The following is a 10,071-nucleotide window of genomic DNA, read 5'->3' as shown; positions in this document are numbered from 1 at the left end:
AGTTCATATGTTTATTGATTATTAATAGTTTTTTTTTTTTAGTTTTTAATTAAAAATTGTTAGTATTGCTATATTATTTTTTATAAGTAATTATTTGTTAATGGTAAGAAGTGAACTGCAAAGGGAAATTTTTCTTGCTTATAACTCTAGCCATAGTATTTAAAAGTTTATAATCTGCAACGATAGCCATGTACACAAGTCTTGGAACAAATCTTTACATATGGATCTTGTCATGAAAAAGTGAGGTAAAGAGAGTTGCATTTTCAACATCAATTCATAGGTTTTAGCTTCAACAGTAAAGAGATAAAGAATAATGGAAGCCTTGAAAATAAGAAATGCAAAGCTTCAATCAAGGAAAAATGTAAGGTATGATTGAATGTCTTTAAATCTTTTTGAAAGCAAATTGTCCTTTTTAAGTATTTTAATTTTTTGTTTTAACTTCACATTTGAAATAATTAGATGTCCCCTGTTCCAATCAATTTCCATGCTCCCAGATGAATTCATTTCAGGTATGAGTGCTACAAAACTTTATCTCAATAAAAATTACACGTCACACTAGTACGAGACAATTAGCTAGTCTATATCAAAGAAACACAAGTTTTTTTCTTTATCCATGCTACTAAAATAGACGATTATATTATTGAAGTACGTGGCCTAACAATGTTATCTACAATCGTTTATAACCCTTTCCCTGATCACACGAATATATGTTACTGATGAAGTTTGAAATTGAAACATCTTGTGTCAAGAACCGATCTTATATAGGGAAGTGAGGGGCCATTGCTCCCCTCAAATTTGAGCAAGTAATGTAATTGTTAGCCTTTTTGTTAGAAATTGGGTATGAATTGACTGCCGAATTTGTTCTTGAATCGTGTGTTCACTTTCTCTATAAAGTATTTCGACCCTACGATTGCCTCGGTTGCACGAAATCTTTACAGGGATAAGACAAGAACGCAATCAGTGTTTTTGGCAATGAAATCACTGATCAAATTGTTAGAGAGTATGTGTGTTTTTCTGTTTTTTAATGAAAGCAAAGTCCTCTATATATAAGAGGTGAAAAGGAGCGACGAAAGGATATAACCCTTCAATGTAAATATGCAACATTTCAACTAAAAGATGCAACTCTTCGTTTACACCTTTTAGAAAATGACATCACTCTTCATGAAATGATGTAACCATTCATGGTTACCTTTCATCAAAAGATGTAATTTCCAATACCTTATTGAATTAACTCGAACGAGCGTGCACTCCACACTCTCCAAACTCGTCATTGAGCTTAATTCGATAAGCCTTTGCCTTCTAGTAAATCCCAATTATCTAAAATGATTGTTGATAACACTAAAATCACCAACAAATCCCCCCCATTTTAGTGTAATCCTTGATTTACTAAAATAATTAAACAAACAGAACAAACCAATGCATAAATGAAAATGTTTCAGAAATTGAATTTTCACTTAGTATAATATTTACAAGAATTCGAGTATCAGGGTGTTTCAGAAATTGAACCCTTCCACTCATATGAAAACTATAAAATACTATACACATCAGTTTCTTACATATCCCTAAGACAATCTTGACACTATTATAAGCCATGTGTCCCAATCCTTCAGTGAACATATTGGCAGCTAAGTCCAAAGCTCCATTGAAGCGGCAAAACTTCATGTTCACATAGGTAGCTCTTTTAGTCTTGCACCCGCATATGCAATTTTTCAAAAGAACTATTAAGAAGTTAAACTTCAACCTAACTCCACTTACGGGTCTAAACACATACTTTGGGATCAGAATATTTATGTGTTTCAATCTTCAGAAAGTAAGCTTACCTCATTGAATTCAGCTCCTAGCGTTGTACTAGAAGGGAATTGGGCGTCTCACTTTGGAAGATTTAATGGACTTCAATCCCACATCATTAGCCAACTTGTGCGCACTTAAGTCTTAGGCTAATTCTTTTATCATGTGATTTGAATTTTGTTGTGACCCAACAAAATCCACATATATCACACCATTCATGATCATCTCACGAAACACTAGTTGTCTAAGGCATAAGTGTCTAGACTTTCACTTGTTCAAATACACGCCTTAGTCACAAGATATCCCATCACTAGGGATCACCATGAACTTTAATCTCATTCATTATGACTTCAATCAATTTCCCTTTGCAATCCTTTTATCCAAGGATTTATCAAATTCTTACTTACCATAAGAAACACGCGTGTACTCAAAGTTAATTGATTGATCAGTCATTTACATGTACATTTTTCACAAGTCACCAATGTAAACCTATAATTGTACACCCTTGATAATGTATCCCCATTATCATCATGTACACAATTATTCTTATTACATTATATAGTGAGATTATTATTATAAACATACCTTAGTCAATCCACTTCTAAGACCAAGCAGACATGACAACAAATGTTTATAATGTCAATAATCACAACATCAATTCTTTGATCCAAGATACATCATCTATACCAAGTGTAAAATTCAACAACTTGTAGATGTATAATTCCTTGATCAATAGTAAACTGAATACATTTTAATAAACTTTAAGGATTCACATTGTGAATTAAACCATAATCCATGGTTGGCTTCTACAAGTATTAAAATACTTAAGCCGCATCACTATGTATTATTCTAGACCTTGCTTGATCTTTCGAACACCGTGCTATATTGGTCACTTGATGTAATCACATACATCATACCACCAATTTTCAAAGCAAACCGGTATTTGAAACAAATAAGCAATATCTAATCTTCGTTCCATATCAAATTATATTTGTTTCACTTACTTGTACCATCTTGTTAAACATCAAAAAGATTTATGGACATATCTCACCAGTGAATAAATATTTCATGGACATTTTATTTGATAACAAAATAGTTACTTTACAATCATGAAAATTGTCTTGTGACTTTTATCAACGGATTATCACCACCCGTTAGATAGTCCAACATTTGTTACTAAATAAATCATTGTGATCTACATATATTACAATCACAATTATTAATACAATGGGAGTTTCCATGTCAATTTTCAAAGAGTATATTAACAACCTTCTTTATTGACACCACACATCCACGAATAATTATAATTAAATTATGGCATTAAACACCATCCATCCATGTATCCATACATGACCGTTCACACACCATCGACTACATGGTCAACGTTGTGACATTTCTAATATTCATGACTTATGCCACCAACTGATGTCAATCTACCAATAACAGATAACTAACCTTCAAGGTAATTAAATTTTTGTTATGGAGCATATGAAAACCCGACAGTTATCATGCAAACGCCAACAATTACTTTTGTATGAGATATCAATAACTGTTATGAAATACAAAATCAGAAATGCCATATTGTAACGGTTGGTCACAACGTTCAACTTTGGTCAAACGATTGACCCAATTCATTATCATATGGCTTTTAACTTTTATGATCATTCAAATAATACTTTTGGAAAGTATTTTAATTCAAACACATCACCGAACTAATTTAAGTCGGTACATTATCAAAGTATCAAACTTTTAACCGTTAATAAACGCATGACACATGTGCAAGCAATTAAGATCAGACGTTGACACATGTAATTTACAATTACATGAAATACCCAATGAAACAAGTTTAAGGATTTACAAAATGAATCAATGATGCATGCCAAACACGTATGCATCAATTAGTTCAGTGGGTCCTTGCATAAAATAATGCTATTTGAATCTTCATAGAATTCATTTGAATAATATCTTGTATTCAATCTCAATTCATTTACCGAATCAACGATTTAACCGTTTCTATTTTAGAACTTTCTGTGATTCAAAATTCATTAAGACAAAAACTTTTCCATGCCCATTATATCAAGTTAATTCCATATAATATAATAGAAACCATGCATATAGTCACATGTATCATTATTATAATTTCCAAGATCAGAAGATACTCATACCATGTTAGACTAAATGTTAATTATATTTATATTAACATATATATCATGATATTAATTCTTATCCTCATATGCATTATGATAAAATAATAAAGGATAAGAAATGTGTACTTGTTTGCTGTCCAGAATTCAGAATCATTATCATGAAGTTTCAATGTCATATCCCATTGGAATGGATCTAGAAAGTACCAGTATCATTCGTATGTACAATTGCCGAATCATTACTCCGCCAAAATATCCTATGTCTTTCTCAAAATTCATCAAAGGTTTTTCCTCACCGATTCCATCTTTTTCATTATCATAAAATACTTTATAGATTTGTTAGAAATTGGGTATGAATTGACTGCCGAATTTGTTCTTGAATCGTGTGTTCACTTTCTCTATAAAGTATTTCGACCCTACGATTGCCTCGGTTGCACGAAATCTTTACAGGGATAAGACAAGAACGCAATCAGTGTTTTTGGCAATGAAATCACTGATCAAATTGTTAGAGAGTATGTGTGTTTTTCTGTTTTTTAATGAAAGCAAAGTCCTCTATATATAAGAGGTGAAAAGGAGCGACGAAAGGATATAACCCTTCAATGTAAATATGCAACATTTCAACTAAAAGATGCAACTCTTCGTTTACACCTTTTAGAAAATGACATCACTCTTCATGAAATGATGTAACCATTCATGGTTACCTTTCATCAAAAGATGTAATTTCCAATACCTTATTGAATTAACTCGAACGAGCGTGCACTCCACACTCTCCAAACTCGTCATTGAGCTTAATTCGATAAGCCTTTGCCTTCTAGTAAATCCCAATTATCTAAAATGATTGTTGATAACACTAAAATCACCAACACTTTTGAGTTTTGAAAGTTTAGAATTTTAATCAACTGATAAAATACATGAAGATCAAACGAAATTCAACCAACAAACCAATTGATCAAGAACAAAACGAACAATCTGATCAATTATTACACCAACTCAACATACGAATACAGAGAATGGAACGTACAACTTGAAAGAATAACAAAAAAAAGATCGATCTGGAAAAGTAACCCTAGCCCTCTATTTATCAAAACAAAAGTTACAGCTAGACCCTTGAAGTATTAGGAATAGCTGATGACCCCTTCAAAACTTAACCAGCGAGAGTTGGCATTATTACAAGTTTAGTCCTTTGACTATTAATGGATAACTGAGTTCAACTGCATCTCACCTGTGTGCCATATTAAACTAAGCCCCATACCAGGTATGTTACTTAAGAATAAATGACACGTGGTTCACAAAGAACTCAGACCTTCAATGCACTGCAACACTTCATGGCTGCAACACTTTATGACCATCACAGCAAGTGACCCTGAATCTTCTAACTTGGCTATCACCCAACATGAATGCAAGCTCAGTCTATGACACCAAACCCTGCACACTCATCCAGCAATAAGACACAAGCAGAATAAATAAAGACAATATGCAATAACATGTTCCATGACAAATTTAACATCATCCTTTTAACATTCCCTCTTAAATTTAACATGGAACATATCAAACAAATGCAGTTTATCACAAAAGGTATTATGTTGAGAAACTGAAAGACCCTTTGTAAACACATCTGCAATATTATCAAGAGAATCAATCTTTTCAATTTTAACAATTCCTTTTGCAACTTTGTCTCTAATAAAATGCAAATCAATTTCAAAGTGTTTAGTCCTTTCATGATAAACTGGATTGTAGCTATTAATATTGCAGACCTATTATCACATTTCATCTCAGCTGGTACTAGACCAGAAACATCCATGTCTAACAATACTTTAATAATCCACATTAGCTCACAAGTAACTGAACCCATGGCTCTATATTCAGCCTCTGTAGAAGACCTAGAAACAGTTGTCTGTTTCTTACTCTTCCAAGATATAAGATTGTTACCAAGATAAATAGCAAAACCAGTAACAGACTTCCTAGTAGTAACACATTTTGCCCAATCTGAATCAACAAATGATAACAAAGACAAGCAATCACTCTTAGAAAATAACACACCTTTACCTGGAGCAGACTTAAGATACCTTAAAAGCCTTAATGCAATTTTCAAGTGTGAAGCTAGAGGTGCATGCATGTGTTGACTAAGACATTGAACAGCATAAGATATATCTGGCATGGTCAGGGTAAGATAAATTAATTTACCTACCAATTTCTGATATTCAGTGATATTCACAAGAGGACTATCACCATTAACTGTCTTCAGCAGAATGAAAGACCACATTTGACTCCAGAGGAGTAGAAACAGGTTTAGAAACAGGTTTAGCACCAAGTAAACCAAAATCAGAAAGCAATTCCATACAATATTTCCTTTGAGACAAGCACAGACCTTTATCAGATTCTATAACTTCAATACCTAAAAAATATTTCAACTTCCCTAAGTCTTTAATTAAAAATTTTGAGCTCAAGAAATGTTTAACATACTCTATTTCATCCATACTATTACCAGTTATAACTATGTCATCTACATACACAAGAAGCATAGTAATACAGTTTTCAAAATGTTTAACAAATAAAGAATAATCATTAAGAGACTGACTAAAGCCACATTCAACAAGAGAAGATGTTAACTTCTCATTCCATTTTCTAGGAGCCTATTTCAGGCCATATAATGACTTAATTAATTTGCAGACTTTATTTTCACCTTTAGTAAAATATCCCTCTGGTAACTGCATGTAAACCTCCTCATCAAGTTCACCATAGAGAAAAGTATTGTTTACATCTAATTGAAATAAAGACCAACTATTCTGCACAGCTAAACTAATTAAACATCTTACAGTTACCATCTTTACCACAGGTGAAAAAGTCTCATCAAAATCAACACCTTCTCTCTGGCTATAACCTTTTGCAACTAACCTAGCCTTAAACCTCTCAACCTTACCAGAAGACTTGTATTTGATTTTATATACCCACTTACTACCTATGGGTTTTCTACCTTCAGGCAGATCTGTAATAACCCATGTACCATTTCTATTCAAGGCTTCCATTTCCAAATTCATTGCTTCTACCCACATGGGATCTTTAGAAGCTTGGAAATAATTAGTTGGTTCAACCATTTTATCAAGCTTAGACAAAAAAACAAAAACAATCTTTTGACAGGTTAGAGTAGTTAACAACCTTCTCAATACCAAACTTAACTTTCCATTCAACCACATAATCTTTCAACTTAGTTGGTAAACTGACTTTTCTAGTAGACCTCCTAACACTTGACTCACCAGAAATGTCCTTAGAGTCATCAACAGAAGATTTGTTCTTAATTTGTTTACCCTCAGGGACATTGAGAGTCTGCTGTGACTCTATATCATCTTTAGAAGTTGCTGTGTTACCTGCATCACTAGAACCCTGCACTTGACTAGACTCTAGGACACTAGCAACACTACCTTCATCCTCAGATGTGCCTCTCCCTTCATCATTGGGTATTAAATTGTTTTCATTTTCTTCAAAAAACATATCAAAAAAGTTTAAATGATTTACATTATCTTGAACACCAGTATCAAATTGTAGAGCAGATACTTTAACTTTGTAAGGAAAAACATCCTCATAAAATCTAACATCTCTTGAAAACAAAAAGGTTTTGTTTTCTAAATCAAACAGTTTATAAGCCTTTTTTACACTTGAAAAACCAACAAGAACACATTTGATAGATTTACTTGCAAATTTATCAGATTCATTTAAAACATTTGCAAAACACAAACATCCAAAAGTTTTAATATGGGAGAGATCTGGATCCCTGTTATAGATTAACTCATAAGGACATCTTCCAGCTAACACAGAAGTAGGTAACCTATTAATAAGATAAGTAGCAGCTAATATGCATTCACTCCACAGATAAATAGGTAAACCCCCTTGAAACATAAGACTTCTTGCAACATTGAGCAAATGTCTATGTTTCCTTTCAACTACACCATTTTGTTGTGGTGTATATGAACATGAAGTTTGATGAACAATACCTTTCTTTCTTACCAAACCATTCATTTTCCAATTTTCAAATTCTGTTCCATTATCACTTCTAAGAACTTTTACATAAGTATTAAATTGATTTTCTAACAGATTACAAAAACTTTCAATATTTTCATAAACTTCATGTTTCCCTTTTAACAAGAACACCCAAACAGCCCTAGTGAAGTCATCTACAACAGTAAGAAAGAATTTATATCCTTCCTTACTAGTGACTTTATAAGGACCCCAAACATCAAGATGAATAATGTCACCAAGCTTTTGAGTTTTATGGTCACTCAAAGGGAATGGTTCCCTAGTTTGCTTTCCTTTGTGACAGATATCACATGGACTGCAAGAATCATTTTTATTTATTTTCAACTTGTTATGCATGACAGACAAAACTTGGTCAGAAGGATGACCTAGTCTGTTATGCCACAATATCCTAGTATTACAATTAAGCACAGAATTATTACTACAGCTTACCTTATTACTAAAATCAAAGTAATAAAGACCACCACTCTCACTACCAGTCCCCAGAGTTTTCCTTGCCATCAAATCCTGGATATAACATTTACTAGCATCAAACCCAACAAAGAATTCATTATCTTTAGTTAACATATTAACAGATAGCAGGTTCACACAATATTGAGGAACAACCAAAACATCCCTCAAAAAAAAATTATCAAATAATCTCAGATTACCAATTTTTGTAACAGCAGCTTGGGTACCATTGGGATGACCCACTTTTAGTCCAAGACTAATAACATCAACTACATTCTCAAGTTGATCAGTAGTTGATGTCATATGCTGATTGGCTCCTGAGTCTACAACCCAGGCTTTACTTGGATTATAAGATTCAAGAGTTGAATTTAAACAAACAAATTCACTAAAGTTAGAATTAAAAATTCTACTATTGTTATGAAAAATACCTGCAGCATTGTTACTTGCCACAGAAGTACTTGGTTGATCACTAATCAATCTCATCAGTTTTTCAATCTGCTCATTTGAAAAAGGGAAACCACCACTACCACTCACAGAACTAGGATTAGTATCTTGAGACATATTAGACACACTATTATTAGAGTTGTTACTTTTAAACTTGTTTTGTGTACCTAAACCACCATTTCTTTTTTTTAAAAATTTGGAGGATAACCAATAATTTCAAAACACCTGTCAACAGTATGCCCTATCATACCACACTTTGTACATTTAAAATTTGGATTAGGACCTCTATAAGCTCTGTTGTTACTATTATTATTCTGAACTTGACTCACAAAAGCTGAAGAACCAGGACTAGTTTTAACACCCAACCCTCTATGAGACTCCTCCCTGGATATAATTGCAAAAGCAGTTTTCACAGAGGGTAATGGATCTGTAATCAAAATGTTACTCCTTATTGGAGCATACACATCATCAAGCCCCATTAAAAACTGCATTAACTTTATTAAAGAATTATGTTCAGTAAAATCTTTTGATGCATCACAAGTACAAGCAGGCAGTTTCACCAAACCATCAAATTGTTTCCACAAAGAATTAATTTTATGATAATACTCAGAAATAGTAAGACCATTTTGAGTAAATGAATTAATAGATTGATGAACATTAAAGATTATAGACCCATCCACTTTATCATATGTTTCCTTTAGTTCTTCCCAAACTACAGCAGCATTTTCAGAAAAAATTTGACCCAAGTAAAGCTCTTCACTTATAGACCAAAGAATCCAAGACAAAACAACAGCATTACATCTTTCCCATTGTTTGCCTAAAACTTCATCTTCTTCATCTTTAACACAAGTATTATCAATAAAACCTTTTTTATTTTTAGTTTGTAGTGCTAATAACATAGCGCTACTCCAAACCCTGTAATTTTATGTTCCCTTTAATTTTACAGTAATTAAGGGAACACTGGTAATATCACTAGCATGCAAGTATAAAGGATCCCCAAAATCTAACTTACTTATCATAGTAACATCATCACCTTCAGTACTCATTTTCACAAGTAATCAATTAGACAAAAACAGACAAAAGATCAAGAAGATAACACAGAAAACAGAACAAACAGAGATCACAAATAACAGGAGAAAGCAATATGCAACACACAGATGCCTACAGTCAATGCAAACCCTAATAGAAACATTGTGCTTGATCAGGTTTTCTTGAA

The 10,071-nt window shown here is 32.8% G+C and overlaps 1 protein-coding gene across 1 annotated transcript; it reads right to left on the bottom strand.

Moving 5' to 3' along the window:
- Positions 1 to 9,043: 9,043 nt before the first annotated feature.
- Positions 9,044 to 9,754, bottom strand: LOC139900395 (uncharacterized). The gene has a single exon (XM_071883169.1). It carries the CDS (start codon positions 9,752 to 9,754, stop codon positions 9,044 to 9,046), a length of 711 nt encoding a protein of 236 aa, XP_071739270.1.
- Positions 9,755 to 10,071: the final 317 nt, after the last annotated feature.

This window comes from Rutidosis leptorrhynchoides, chromosome 3 (genome assembly GCF_046630445.1).
Source record: "Rutidosis leptorrhynchoides isolate AG116_Rl617_1_P2 chromosome 3, CSIRO_AGI_Rlap_v1, whole genome shotgun sequence".
Taxonomy (NCBI): Eukaryota; Viridiplantae; Streptophyta; class Magnoliopsida; order Asterales; family Asteraceae; genus Rutidosis; species Rutidosis leptorrhynchoides.
Note: the sequence above shows the minus strand (reverse complement) of the source record. Positions and strands in the feature narration are given on the sequence as shown.

Bases quoted from the DNA above. Each gene is read 5' to 3' on its own strand.
- LOC139900395 (XM_071883169.1), bottom strand. From the start codon at position 9,754: ATGTTATTAGCACTACAAACTAAAAATAAAAAAGGTTTTATTGATAAT.